This window comes from Chelmon rostratus, chromosome 1 (genome assembly GCF_017976325.1).
Source record: "Chelmon rostratus isolate fCheRos1 chromosome 1, fCheRos1.pri, whole genome shotgun sequence".
Lineage (NCBI taxonomy): Eukaryota > Metazoa > Chordata > Actinopteri > Chaetodontiformes > Chaetodontidae > Chelmon > Chelmon rostratus.
The window spans coordinates 11,338,598-11,353,720 of NC_055658.1; the positions used below are offsets into that span (position 1 = coordinate 11,338,598).

Sequence of the window (15,123 nt, forward strand, 5' to 3'; positions counted from 1 at the left end):
GCTTATCTGATTGAAAATCAATCCTTTATGATTATCTGGCCAGTGTGTCATGGGCAGTCCCCAAGAACACTTTCAAGAGCTTCACTTTCAGTTCCTCCCCAACAGATAGGTTTCCATATTACCAGCTGTTAATTATTCATCTATGCTCGCTTGGCGTCTCAGTTGGAAAATAAAGCAAATCCTTTGGACCAGTGATACAGAATAGTAAGGCCACCTCTCTGCCAAACCCTGGTGCATTGTCTATTTGTCTCCTACTGTTGGTGGGAGTGTAATTGGAGCCAAGGTGGACATTATTTCTTGATGTGTAAAACTTGTCCCTTGCACAGCACCAGTCCACAAACAGCCAGCTCAGTGGCGTGTGTGCAATGCTTGAAGAGCTGGGTACAGTGCCTTTTGTAATGTGCAAAATGATATCTCTGCAATGTAACCGTCTCTATTACAGGGGGAAGAGATTGTCTTACCCTTTGGATTTGCTTCACAGAACACGACAAATGAGCTCGAGCTGCCTGCTACGGACTCGGTGTCTATGCTACAGAGGCGTTCTATAAGAGAAGAATTAGTAAATTTGGTAGTGAAAATTTACTCTTAGTGACAATCACAACTACTGCTGTAAGATAACAGGTTTAACAGACAGGTTTCTATTTCTGCTCTGGATTAGTTTATTCATCACTTGAATGTGATGATTAAAAATAAAACACTTTAAAGCAACAAATCAGCTACATACTATAATATTGTTTATTTTAATGCATCCATTTAACAAATCTTCACAACATGTACAGTAGATATGTCCTTAACAAAATCAACAGGTGCTCATGACAGTTTTTCTTTTGTTTTTGCATGGTGTCCAAGCCCTTTGAAAAGTTCTGTATGTCCTGATGATGTGGACACCTAAAAATTCAGGAAGCACTCTGGATTGTTGCAGAAGGTCACATAATCTCTGTCATGGTAGGATGAGGGACAAGCACACTGATGGATGGAGAAAAAGAAAATTCTTAAGTACATTTTCAAAATTAACAGTGTTTGCATTATAATGCATCGGGGCATTTTATAAGATCACGACCTTGTCCATGAACTGTACCAGCAAAAGCAGTGAAAGTTGAAATGATATAAAACCAATTTCTAGATAAAAATGAGAGCATGAAAGTTTTTTGGCTATGGTTGGCAACAGTTTCTATTATGTATTATATGTAGGTAATAATGCAAGAGACAAGGTTACAGAAATGCCTACAAATGACTTTTGTACAGTCTACACTTCCCATGTTTATTATATAATTCAAGACTCCCACTACGATAAAGAGGAATGTTATGAATAAAATGTTCCATATTAAAAAAATAGAACATTGTTCACACTGATGTTTTAATTATTAATTGAAAAACCCCATTTCACATTTATTTACCTGCAAATGCAGACACATCAATCTCGCGCCCTGGGCGGCTGGTAATACTGCTGTGTTGGTCTTGTGCGTCTAGGCTGTCCATCTCCCCCACGGCGAAACTCTAGTGAACTGTCATAGTAACCATCATCTTCCTCCTGCCATTGGACATTTGATATGGTTGTGATGTTACTGTGGGTAATCAGATTGGCTGTCATTCACATTTCATCACCTTTGTCAATCCACTTGAATACAGTTCAAGTTACTTCTACTTATTATTAACAACACATTTGGATCTTAAAATTTCTGAATGATTAATGCCATTATTAATATGTTTTCTTTCTCCTTACCAACACATCGGCGGGAACAGGTTTGATGTTATGCAGCAGGACCTCTTCGCAGTTTCCATAATCACTAAATACAACCACAGCCGTGGAGCCTGATGGATGCACAGCATCTATTCTGGCATGGTAGAACTGCATGTGCACACACACAGAAACAAACAGAATTGTAATTATTTTCATACAAACATTTCCACAAGTCAAGAAAAAGACAAATTTATATCAATTAATTACAACATGACAAACAAATCTAACACACTGTCAACACTGAAAGTGAGAGAAAATGAGTCACAATCACAATAATTATTCTTTGATGTCATTTAACACAACTGTTAAACAAGCTCTTACACACACACACACACACACACACACAACTAAAAATGGACATTTCCAGAATCCCACAATGTCTGTCAGTGAATCGTCACTGTAACAAATTTAGTTAATTTTAATGTTTTAACAAATTTGAGTCTCGGTTGGCAGATTTATAGTAGTTACTGTGAAGAATTTACATGTCACATTATGAGCTCATTTGTGTAAGTAATTGGTTTATTTCAGTGTACTTTCTCTGACTTGACTTACAGTAAGTTGAATGCCAACATATTTATCAGTTATCGCTACATTTCCAACAAATGACATACCTTGCTGTCTTCCCAGTACAGTGCCAGGCACTGGTCTCCAGGCTTCCAAGCGCGCTCCACAATATAACTTTTCTCTGGTCCTCGAGGACCTTGACCTTTGCCCTGTCCTGACCTTCTTTTAGGTCCTGGGTTATTAGAAGTGTTTTTCTTGGGGGGCGGCTCCCTGTTGGGGAGGCAGGATGAGTTTGCTGGCTTTATTGGCCCAGTTCTTTTGTGTTCCATATCTCCATTTTGGAAATGGGATGGATCTCCTGTCATCATTCGAATATCCCGTGATGACCCTGCTTCTTGGGACGTCCCTGAGCTTCCTCCCCTAAAATTAAAGTTTGGTGGCCCGCCATCCCTTTGTCGGTCAAGGTGGTCCGAGTTTGGCCGGTCAGTCTTCCCCATCCTCCTGCTGTTGTTTGGCTCTTCAGTTCTGTCTGCACGTTTATTATTTCCTCTTCCTTCCAGCTCACTTCCTGCAGAACTGGTCAGTTTAGACATCGATGCAGTGTCTTTTACCCCTCTCCTGTGAGACGGTCCAGCCATGTTCCCACCACCATCCCCATTTCTGGATCGCTGGTGTTGAGATCCACTAAACTCCATTGGCTGCTGAGGTTCTCTCGAACGTGTGAAAGTAGTCGTGAAGGACGAAGAAAAAATCTGCTCATCTCGCATCTCTCTCCTGTCACTCTGCGATCTGTCTGATGTGCCTCGTGACCATCTCTCCTGGCCCCTCCACTGCTGGGCTTGAGCTGATGTTTGGGAGGTTGTGCAGTTAGAGAGAGGCTCCTGACCAGGTTTGGGAAAATCAGTGTCCCTGTGGAAGCGAGGTGGTCTGTCATTCCTTTGTTGCCTATGCTCATTATGTGAGGAGAACTTGGTTTGAGATGTCTCTTTGGAGTAATAGTCTGAGTTGGAGAAATTTGCTTTACTCTCATGATGTCTCTGAGGTGCCTGGCTCTTTGGCTCTGACAAAACAAACCAAAAAAAGAGCAGTATAATCAGTTGTGGCAGAACAACATACCGCATTACCATGTGCAGTAATTCACTGAAGATGAATGATGGCTAAAAACACTTAACAAAAACATGAAGGAAACAGCAGTAAATAACTTAAAATCATTAATGGAAGCACCAATACCGTCCTTGGTCAAACACAACCAAATATCAAAATATATATCATATAAAAGGATTGTTCATGCACACTTTCAAATACAGCCTAGTGCTGCATTGGTCCTGCACACCAGAGATGATTTCAGGCATTTAGAGAACAAGACTTAATTCCCCTCAGCTCACGATAGCCAGATAGCCATCTGTCTGAATCTAATCGTGACTCTGTCCATGTTGACATACTGTTATTAAGTAGTACATTCTCACCAAATAACTGGCTTGAAAAGTTATATAAACTGATATCAAAAATCAGGAAATGTGTTTCTTCCGAAAATAAATCAAGGTAAAAGTGAAAGCATGATGAAATCTAGACCAGTTCACCCACCATCAATGGAGAAAACTCCCATCTTGGATTCCAGAAAGTCAAACAGAGTGCTTGGCCCAGATGGCCTTCCCCCTGCTCCTTCCTCCTCATCTTCATTTCTGGACCTGCCTCTTCCCTTTCCTCTGGCTGAAAAAGAGCCCAAAAAGAAGAGCAGGTGTGACAAAGCTCTGTGTGTCTAGGTGTGTGTCTAGGTGTGTGCATACGTGTGTGTGTGTGTGTGTGTGTGTGTGTGTGTGTGTGTGTTCATTTTAAACCTGAAACCAATCAGTTATTTTATTTTTGTTCAACGTGAGTAGTAATATAGAAACACATATACACCCCTTAAAGATTACATGACTTTGAAAAGGTGAGTGTTTTGTAGCTGACACAAAGCGGTTGGACCACTTGATGGGGGGAAAAAAGCTTTCCACAGAAAAAGGCGGGAGGTAGCTCAGTGTGATGGAGCAAATTTCAAGTTCAAGTTGATTTTCAGCACTGAAACAAATACAAAACAATGACTGCAGGTAAAGTACAACATCCATCTGAAACCTTACGGCTTTGGAGAATAGTCGGCAGTAAAGTGTGTATGCAATTTGTGGTAAATGGACTAAAACAAGCAAAACCGCCAATGTGGACCTTTAACTAGGCTGTAGGTGATTTTCAATGCATTTAAAGAACCTCCACATCACTCTCCCAATTTTACTCGTACACTGTAGAGCATTTGCTATCGGGCATTTTTCCAAGCCAAAGCGGGAAGCATGCATGCATGTGTATGCCTGTGTATGAACCTCTGGGTTGGGGCTTGTTAGATTCAGCTACCACAGGGCCTGGTCTGCTACCAGAAGATCCAGTCAGTAGGCTGTTCAGCGCCACTTCAAGGTTGTTGTTATTGTCCATTAGAGCCTGCCGTGCTGCCTCCCTGTTAAAGCCCATCTCCATGATGTCTCTCAGAGCACGTTCATCCACCTTCACACAGGATATAATGACAGAAAGAACACAAAAGAGATTGTATGGAGAAGGTATAAAATGTACAAGGAGATGAAGAAAATACATGTTGATGGATGCTAATTGTTTGGTAATATTAGATTTAGAGGTTCATTGTGACGGAGAATGACAAATTGGATAGATATTAGAGAAAGAAAAAAGATCCACAAAGAACCTTCCTTCCTTTTAAGTGGGCCAGACATGGGTATCACTTTGAGTTTTAGGTTGGATTAGTGTGCATTCAAATTTAAAACCAAAATTAATACACACCCCACCAAACAATATAATATCCTGTTCTATCCTATTTATGTGTTCAGCCCAAAGCTGGCTGAGTTCGGCCTTGAAACTGGCAAGTCACAACACACAGCTAGATGAATAGACTGCCACTTGAGGGGAACCCTGACCAAGCCTCCAATTCATTTACATTTCTAAATGATCATAATCAATGCCTCATCCAGTCTATTAGACATTAAATAAGACTTCAACCCGGTCCAAAGAAACCCAAGAAGAACATAGACCAAGTTCCAGCCTTTAAATTACTTTGTTGCATTGAATGGGGGCTTCAATAATGTGAGACAAAAATTATAATTTCAACACAGGTGGCTTTCATATCTAACTTATATTAAACAGCCTTGAATTGTATCACAGGTTTGGACCATTAATTGTCTTCTCACCAGCTCTCGATAGTTTCCATCTTGTCTGCTTTCAGTTCTTTCAACCCTGTCTTCTCGTCTCCTCTGCTGGTATGAGTCTCGGCTCCGAGAAGAGGAAGCGGCATTGGATAAATTACTGCCTGCATTTCCTCCACCACCAAACGTGCGGGGACCCTAACAAATAAAAGAACATAGAGATCAATAGAGCTTAGGGTTGGGAAAAACAATAAAGCCAACCCAAGAAATAGAACTTTATAGTTGACAATGTAATTATGATTTTTAATTTGGAAAGTGACTCGAATGTCAAAGGCAATTAAGGTTAAGATGATTGTCAATAAGGAGCATGTATTTTTAAATGGAGGCTAAATTAAATAGTTTTTGAGAAAATGTTGTCGATAAGAGAAAAATTAGTTAGCATGGCAAAAGGTCCTGAAAATCAGATGTCCAGCATTAAAGTTTGGAAATTACAGATTAACCCAAGTTATCATTACAATTTGTTGCCTAAGACAGTTATACAGCGTAATAGTCTGGGTCTGTCACACGTCAGACACAGCTAACAAACAGGAGTTAAAAATGTTGAAGTAGCTGTAAAATAATCAGGTACCGTGTAGTTACCACAACCATTTTAAGACATGTAAATAAGGCACATTCCCATGAAGGGGGGTTACACACAGTACCTCTTTAGTCTTGGCCACCTCAGCAATCGCTGCTGTCCGCTGCTTTTCAAACTCATCATTCTCATCAGTACTCTTGACCACATTGTGAGTCTGGAGGGTCTTCCTCTGGTCTAGCTCTCTGCTGTCTACTTCATCCTTCCTAGCACACTTCTACGGGGGGCAAAAAGAGAGTAAAAACATGTTCTCAAAGATCTTCCTCAATCATGTATAGGTCCTTTAGAAAAGAATCAATGCGCCTGACAACTTCCACACTTTGTGCAATTACATTCGAACTATAATGACGTCACATGAAGTGTTTTCAGTTATACTCTGAGCTGTTGTTGTAGCAACCCATAGCAACCCAAATCCCAAAGCTTCCTCCCAGCTGTGATAATGAATGAATGAAATGGAAACTCAGCACTTCTTGCAGCCGTTTCATGACTGTTGGAGGTGATGATTCAGTCAGAGAAGTCAGCAACTAACTGGAGCAATGACCTTTGCTTATGAGTAGGCTCAACATCTTTTTGCTACATTGGCAATCCCAGCATAGGAAGTGATAGGAAGCCCGACTGTAAACCCAGAGGCTACTTAATCTGAAGAGAAGGAAAGTGAGCAGCTGATAAAAAAAGATTAAACTGATTACTGTTAAGCAGGTAATGCATTTCATAAGAGCACTGAAGGAGGAAGCAGGGGTCTTGTGCAAACATCTAATACTTGTTCCTGACGTTATTAGTCTTGACACACTGACATGAGGTTAAGAGGTTAGTTCACACAAATCACGACCAAAAAAAAAGAAAGAAAAAAAGGCATTGTCAGTCCGCTGCCAATTTGAGGGTTCTGTCCACAAGAGACAACAAAATACTTAATAATAACTAATAAATGCTCAAAATGTAAACGTAATAATTAAACACTGAAACAGATGTGTTTAGATAAGAGTAAAAAATGATGGCTTAATGAGGATAAAGCAGGAACATGAGTCAATCAGTTTGTAAATTAATCTGATTGACTCATGATTGAAAGTATCTGCTGTTCACAGCTGCTTCAGACTATATGAAAAGCTGGTCATTCAGTTCATTGGAAGGCCGCAGGACATGTATGTTGATCAGTGTGAGAAGTGCCATGCGAGAGTGCAGTGGCTTTACGCATGATGCCTGTTCACTGTATTTACCTTCATGATATCACATGCAAATTACACCAGGTTGTGAACAAAATACCACACCCCTCTACACACATCAGATGGATCCGTTATGACTTGGTATTCCGCCTGCTTCTGCGACGGACATCAGACAACCAGAGATCATTAATTATGTGTGTCTTCACTAAACAACCATTGGTTTGAGTTGTCATTGTAATGACGAACTGTTAAAAAAAAACCTACACCAGCTGCACTGGGCTGCAGATCTGTGGCGCTGTGTATTCACATCGTGCTGCTCTGCACCAATCACAAAGTGGTATGATTTCCTGGAGAAGCCGTTTATCTATTTGTTAAGCTTTTGTCATTATACGTCACTCTGACTGGGGACGAGAGCACCAATGTGACTGGCTAAGTATATTAATCACCACACCATCCAGCACTTTTGTACTTTGTGTTGCTGCACATACATGAATCAAAATAGCATAATTCACAGATCTTGTTGCGGACAGTTTACTATAGTTTAAATTCTGTAGAAAACAGTGACCAAGGATAAAAGTCCAGGGGCTTCATAGATTAGCCAGGCTAATCAAGTCGCTGACAGGGTAAACTGATTCTAGAGGGGCAAGGTCAGGCCAGGAAAAAAAAAAAAAAAACAGATCTATGTGTGTCTATGCCTAGATATCATTAACCGTGGTACTTGGTGTAAATACGATTGGTAAAATGACTCAGAGCATAAGGGAAATAATTCTGTGTTTAACTCATGAGAAGAAACAAAATGTCCTGTGAAAACCATCAACTCATCTCAATGCTGAAAACATTCCTGCTATTCGTCGTGGTGGCAGCCTCAGATTGCAATAATGTTTCTGAGTAGCAGGAACTGGGGGAAGTGGAACTGACTAACTGATAAAGCATAGAACCAAGGAAAATACAGGCACAGTTTTGAAGATAATCAGCTTCAGAGTGCCAATTACCTCAAAATAGGATAATATCTATATATAACAATCTTCAGTAACAACTTCACAAATCTTGAGCAAATCTGGAATGAAGTAAAAAAAAAAATCCCAAAATCCAAGTGTCAAGCTGCTACGGATGTATCCCACTCTGTAGCTGTGATCTTCGCTAAGGGAGTATTGACTCAGGCTCAGTAGTTTTAAAATAAAAAATGGCTGAATTTAATTTTCTGTAATTTTTTTGCAGTGCAAAACCACTAAATGTGGAAAAACTGAAACTGAACTTGGCAATTGAGCATTGCTTTTTACGGATACCAACTGTTGACAGTGTGATGGAAGCGTATCTTTGGTGCTTTTTTTGGGGACGGTGCACTTAAGAGGTCATCTGATCGTCTTTGAAACACATGATCTCGTCTCACTTTTTCTACCAATGACTACACTGTACTTAGACCACATACATTTTGGAAGGGTAAAACTGTTATCGCACTGTTTGCAATATGTGTGGTAGGATGACAAAGCAAAATTTAAATTCTGTCATGCCTTTTAAAGCTTCATGAAGACCTTCACAATTAGTTCAAAAAATTAGAGGGAACACTGTTGAGAAAAGGGACATCGAGGCCCACTCCTGGAGCCAGGCCTTGGTCTGGCCCCTCAAATACATTCGTCAGATTGTTGTTATTCAACAGTGTCTCTGACTATTAAATTCCTGCTGAAATCTCATTTTCTTACAATTGCATTTTCCTGATTGCATTATTTTTGTTTGCTGTTACATATTCCCGCTTCTAGTTTGGTGTTTTCTTCTGTTGTTTTTTTCAGAAATCCCTTTGCAACATTGTTTTTGAAAAGTGCACTTTTATAGTTATTATTATTCTCACCTGACCAAATGGCACAAAGGGGGGAGGTCCACCTTCTGCTCCAATGTTACTCCTACAGTGTTTAGCCAGACTCTGCAGGTAAAGGGAGATCATTTTTAAAAACTAAGGAAAAATACAACCCTAGCAAGAGTAATGACAGAATGGTGGTGGCCTTAACGCAGATTTAAAATGATTAGCAACATATCAATTACATATTTTTAGCCTAATGCAGCTGAGCCGTCATTACAAATCCCTCACCCTTTGTAGTTCCCATTTCTCCACCATGTGATCAACCTCTCCTCCAAGGACAGAGATTTTTGAGTCATCGAGCAGCAAAAGACCATTTTTAACCTGGATTGTACCAAGCAGCTTTACCTTTGTTCCAGGGGGGGTATTAAGACTGAAAAACAAAACCAGACAAACAACAACAACAATAAATTGTATGTTTGAAAAGATGCTTCATTTATAAATTGTTTAACCAATGTCAAAATCCAAACACATGCAGGGTTTAAATTATCACTGAATACCCTAAGCCCCACAACCTATTGCCTTACCCATACCACTTTATAAATGACATGGAGCAGTGCCAGGGGATGGGTGGCGAGGCTAGGAGAGACTATTAATAATCCCAGCTGCTCACCCATCCTCATGGTAAATTAAAAGCCCCTCTATCTCATCAGGCCTGATAAGGCCTCTGCCTCTCTCATTAAGAAAGCACAGGGACTTAGAGGGATTTCCAGCTACTGATGCCGGATGCCAAGGCAACAATTAGGGATTTCACTCCAAACCTCTGGGCTAGATGCTGTTCTCATGATAGCGGCCAATGCAAAAGCGAGGCATTCTGAATCCTCGATTCACTCACATACACACAATCCTACAAACACACTATTTACCCTCTGATCAATGTTGCTACTTCATGCTTAATTATCATCCCTCTATATCACTGTCTCACACACTGAACAGTCCTGTAATCCATCTCATCCTTCTTTGCCACTCACTTATGGCCTCGTGCACACTAAAGCGGACACTTTCATAAGAAACACTAACCACCGCTGTTGGTGGCCAGTGTGTGTGTGCTGCTCATAAAGAGGGGATTTGTTCTGTTCTCTCCTCTCTTCCCATCAGGAAGTCCAGGCCCACATTCTGGCCACTCCACCTGTACAGACTGGCTAGTCACCATGGCAGCAGTCACCAAGGCCACCGTTGCTGGGATGGAGATGTAATTAAGGCTGGGATTTGTTAGACAGCTGCCACCACGTGGAAATTGCAGATAAAGGGAAAACTGAGGCATTTGGTGGGGTGAGAGTGCTGACAAGGAGGTAAAGGAGAAGTGTGTGTGCAGAATCTTACACATTTGCTTTGAATATTGGGGGAACCGGCTAAAAGACACCCTGCTCTGCATCAATGTAGCTACTAGACATACATTTTTTTCATTTTTAAAACAAGAAAACCAATGCTATTTCTTACCAGTACTAAACAGTGATATCAACTTCCCAGAAAATCACAACACATAAATCCCACTATTTAACATAATAACATATTTCTAAATGCAACAAAACTGTTACATAGGTACCTGATCTTAGACAAGTGTTTAAACTCCAATCCAACACAGGTGGTATGACCATCTGTCATTTGTAGCCGCAGCATTCGCGGCGCACCCTGGGACTCCTCATGGTCTTTAGGAGCTGAGACGTTCCTCACCTTCTGCACCTGGAGAACACATGGACCCTCCAACTGGCCATGTGCAAGAGACAACAAAAGAATTAGGGTTTAAAAAGAAAATCAGCAGCATGCAGAGGAGCACTGCAACAGCGAAACACAATGATGTATTTACACCAAATTATTCAGAAGACATAATAAAAAAGAACTCTTTCCATTTAGTATACTGCCATCAGCACAGGTTTATTTATTCCTCCAAGCCACTTCATCCTATACCTAGGTGATGTATGCAATGGTAGGTTAGGTACCCAGTGACCATTTTATTTAAAATCATTTGTCAAATATATTCTCTAAAATAATGATTTATATTTCTGTGACGAGAAATGTATAAAATGTAATTGCAATCTATAATCATTCCTACAATCTGTATGTATTGTGGTGTAATCATAGATGGTAGAATAGCATTCACACTGTGCAAGGCAGGGTGTACGACCAGGGTGACATGAGTGTGCATCTTGACGCAAGCAAAGGCTAAGCTCACACAGAATTACATGTTTTAATCCTCACTATTTGGGGCATTTTTTACTCCCCAGTTGCTCAACTCAGTTTCACACGTCAAGAAGCTGTTCTTTGATCCTTGTTTGTAAATGTTTTAGGGCCATCTAGTGGCACCCATGAGAACTGCATTTCAGCTGAAAACTGTAGCCTGCACTGACTTTCAGTCGTCAAAAAAACAAAAACAGTGACTGAGCACATCATTTCTAATTAGATTTCACAATGTAGCTTTGAAATGGATGTGCAAGAATTTCTGCACCACTTACCTTCTCAGTTCTTCCACTATTGATATCTGATGGTAGAAATTTTCTCCCAATAGGTCTCAGATCACTCTGCAAAGGTAAGATAATGCTTAATTAAAAAGAAATAACAAATAATGTGCAAGTCATAATGAAATAAAATAATGGAACAGAGTTTGACCCAAATACCTTCAAAAATATGCTGACCTACACTGGACTGAGCCTCAAAATAAAAATAATCTGCCTCATGCTATTTGCTCACATGTGATGCCTTTTCACTTGGACCCTCAGTTCCAGAAATTGACATCATGGAGCCAATACAAAAAATAGAAGTAATCATGCCTGTGCACTATTACACATATCTGCATTACTGGCAGCACATTACAGAACATATATTACATGGCGTAATTTTGATTTATATGGTTTACTGAACACTATCTAACTAAAATTAAATTAAGATTTCAATTATCTCAATAATTAATATACTTATACATTTTCAAACAACCTTTTCCATTTTTTTTTTATTTTCTTCTAACCAATATGATGATTAACTTTCTTCATACTACAAATATCTGTCAGATTTCTGTTGGCTGCACAAAGACACCATTCCAAACAGGTCTGTCACCTGTCCTTTTTTACTGCAGCTCTAAATGCAGGTCAGCTATTTCCCCAGTAAACCTAAAGGAGGAATTGCTTCTTCATATTGATGTCTCAATAAATTTAGCTCAACCCAATTACAATACTATTATTTTAAAATGCTGAATAAAGACTACTAACAGTGTGAAGGAAATGGGCCTATTACATTTTTGTGAGCAACACAGGAACCACTCCCAAATATTTTTGAAACTAGTAAAGATTTCACTGATTGTTTTTAAGGCCCTCCAAGCTCAAACCCAAATGCAAATAATATATGTTCTGGCCTGCTACTGTGGGTCATGTAAGCAGCATCATGATTTTCAATCCTGTTTAGAATTTTGCAGAAAATAATCTCCAGTTCTATGACTGTTTCTTCTTCTTTATCTTTTTTTGTGTTTATGTACTATATAGGTAAAGTACAGTGTGTCATCTGTATTACCCTTTCTGTTGTGTGTGAATTATTACTGCCATTTGCAAATCATTATGGCTGCATTATATGCTTTCTCGCCATGGCATGACCTCATGTTAATTTCTGATGACATGTAAGCAGGCAGGCAATGGACTGAATTTCCCTGGCTGATCAAAGAGGAAAAAGGAAATAGTCAGATATGAAGGTGTAAGATGATCTTTAGCTGGGCCTGCCAATAGTGGGTCATACAATGACACGAATTAGCAATAGGCTCCATTCTGATTCTGAAAAGTTGGGAAGCTGTTGGAAACATAAATGTGTTGCCAAGCCCATGCAGTAATATCATTTATACAATCACGTGTTACACAAAGTGGTGAACCTCACTCCATCCTTGTTAGTGTATGACTGAGCTTTTTGAGCCCTTTCATATGCAGTCATGATACTATCACCTGTTACCAATTAACCTGTTTACCTGTGGAATGTTCTAAAACAAGTGTTTTTAGAGCATTCCATAACTTTCCTAGTCTTTTGTTGCCCCTGTCCCAATTTGATTGAAATGTGTTGCTGGCATCAAGTTCAGAATAAGCAGATATTTACAAAAATCAAAGACATTGATGAGGTAAAACTTTAAATATATTGTCTTTGTACTGTCTTTAATTGAGTACATGTCAAAAGGGATTAGCAAATTATCACATTCTGTTTTATTTATAGTTAAATATATACATATATAATAATAACAAAAACATATTGCAGTTGGGGCTGTACAATGACACCCAGTTTAAAACCCTGTTCCAGTTTTGCCAGTTTCATTAGAGTGCGTGGTGGGCTTTGTTTCATTAGCACACACCAGAAAAGCATTGAATACTGAATGAATTACCACAACATTTCATAACCATTCCCCACTACAGTTTACAGTGGAAACCCACTGAATATAGTACCTGCATAATGCTACATAAATACAGAGTATACTGCTGTTATGCTGGGAAAATGTACATGTAAAACTTACGTCAAGTGCAATACGAATAATGTCACTGTGTGTTATTTTCTCAGCAGATCCTTTCAGTTCTGCTATGCCTTCATCACTGAGGTACCTGTAAGGACAGTCAAGATGTTAGCAGGTGAGGTGAAAGCTTTAAAATATTAAACATTTACATTTTAAAGCTTTCACTGAGCATCTACACATGGAGGTTGAGTCACAAGAAAAGTGCTAATATTGGTAAAAGAAGTCTGATGTCTCAAACACAGTTCAGTCAACCACGAAAAGATTTCAAGAATTTAGTACAAAAATCTACCACCATGTGATAAGACTTATTTATGTATTATTAAGTTTCAATTTAGCGGCCGGAGGAACAGTGAGACGGAGTTAAACCCTAAGCATCTCTGGGCAGATTACACCATATACCAAAACTGCACAAAATCAGACGCATTATTTAATGCTACTGAACTTAGAGGGCAAATCTATATAACACTACTAACTGGGTTTAAACGTATTAGCTTCCGGGAGACTGTAGCACTGGAGTATGGACCATCTTATTAGCAAAACTACTAAACTGGGATAGGATAAATGTTTATTTTTGGGTGTTTTGAAGACGAAGGCGCTACAGTCCGTAATTACTCTATAAGTGTATTGTACGTACGCGCCGCTGTGAAGTTCTGACTTTCAAAAGTTTTTGAATTTAGCTGGGGTCGGCACTCTTTTACCTCTTCTGCATGTAACGTCAACGTAACTGCTGCTTATTAGTTAACACAAACTGTAGCGCCAGTTTACATCATATTAATGCAATGCTAAATGTGTATTAGCTAGCTAACGTTATTTATCTCGCTAACTAGCTCACAGTTAAGTTAGCCTTAGTTTCGCTGCAGACAAACTAATAGCGTTGCTACAGTCCGCACAACAACAAAGAGTTGTGTAATTTGGCAAATGTCGTGCTCTTGCAAAATTCTAATGTGAATATATAACGTTAACTGATTCGTGTTGTGAGCTAACACCAATCTGGCAACTCAGTGAGTTAGCTAGCTGACTGACGTTAGCTACCATGCTACCTACCAGCCCTCTTGGCTCAGGGAATCAGTCAAATCGGTCATTTTCGTCCAGACTGTAGATATGTATATGACGGAACCAAAAAGTTTAAAGTGAGCACATTTGAATAATGACTATCTGATTCTGTAATACATTTTCCCCTCCTAACAATAATAAAGCTCGCTAATGCAAGTATTGAACGACTCTACGTAAAGTACGTCACCCGCCGACACGCGCTTACGAGTATGGAGTGGCGAGAGGGTCAAAATACTGTCTCTCGCTTCGTTTCGTTTTAGTTCTGCTCTCATGGATAGTTTAAATTTGCAGTGGGAAATTCTGTTTTGCGTCCAGTGGTAAAGTGGTGCCGAACCCCACAGATAGCTAAAGATTCATGTGTGCAGGTTTTAGGTATTTGTCCCTGAGAATTCTTCTGCCACTGGAAAACAACAGAGGTGACTGAGATTTAATTTCTACAATTTAAAGCACTGAAAATTCACCACCACTTAGTTTTTATCCGAAAAATGTCCTGTTCTTAAGGACCATTGGTGGACCTCGCTGCTAACAG

General features: G+C 39.6%; 1 protein-coding gene across 2 annotated transcripts; it reads right to left on the minus strand.

Moving 5' to 3' along the window:
- Positions 1-670: 670 nt before the first annotated feature.
- Positions 671-14,781, minus strand: tdrd3 (tudor domain containing 3). 2 transcript variants are annotated; one of them, XM_041934171.1, is made up of 14 exons: positions 14,586-14,781; positions 13,545-13,629; positions 11,521-11,586; positions 10,614-10,774; positions 9,299-9,440; positions 9,062-9,133; positions 6,123-6,272; positions 5,467-5,619; positions 4,597-4,774; positions 3,830-3,955; positions 2,353-3,305; positions 1,724-1,849; positions 1,398-1,531; positions 671-966 (listed from the first exon to the last, which is right to left on the minus strand). In XM_041934171.1, exons 1-13 carry the CDS (start codon positions 14,621-14,623, stop codon positions 1,415-1,417), a joined length of 2,367 nt encoding a protein of 788 aa, XP_041790105.1. In that variant the 5' UTR covers positions 14,624-14,781; the 3' UTR covers positions 671-966; positions 1,398-1,414. The 2 variants fall into 2 exon arrangements, with proteins under 2 accessions (XP_041790105.1, XP_041790113.1); XM_041934179.1 differs by lacking the exon at positions 671-966 and having other exon boundaries at positions 1,437-1,565.
- Positions 14,782-15,123: the final 342 nt, after the last annotated feature.

Bases quoted from the DNA above. Each gene is read 5' to 3' on its own strand.
- tdrd3 (XM_041934171.1), bottom strand. From the start codon at position 14,623: ATGACCGATTTGACTGATTCCCTGAGCCAAGAGGGCTG. The intron at 6,273-9,061 runs GTGAGAATAATA...TGCCCCCCGTAG, and splicing joins CCTTTGTGCCATTTGGTCAG to AAGTGTGCTAGGAAGGATGA. The intron at 1,850-2,352 runs GTATGTCATTTG...GTGCACATGCAG, and splicing joins TGTACTGGGAAGACAGCAAG to TTCTACCATGCCAGAATAGA.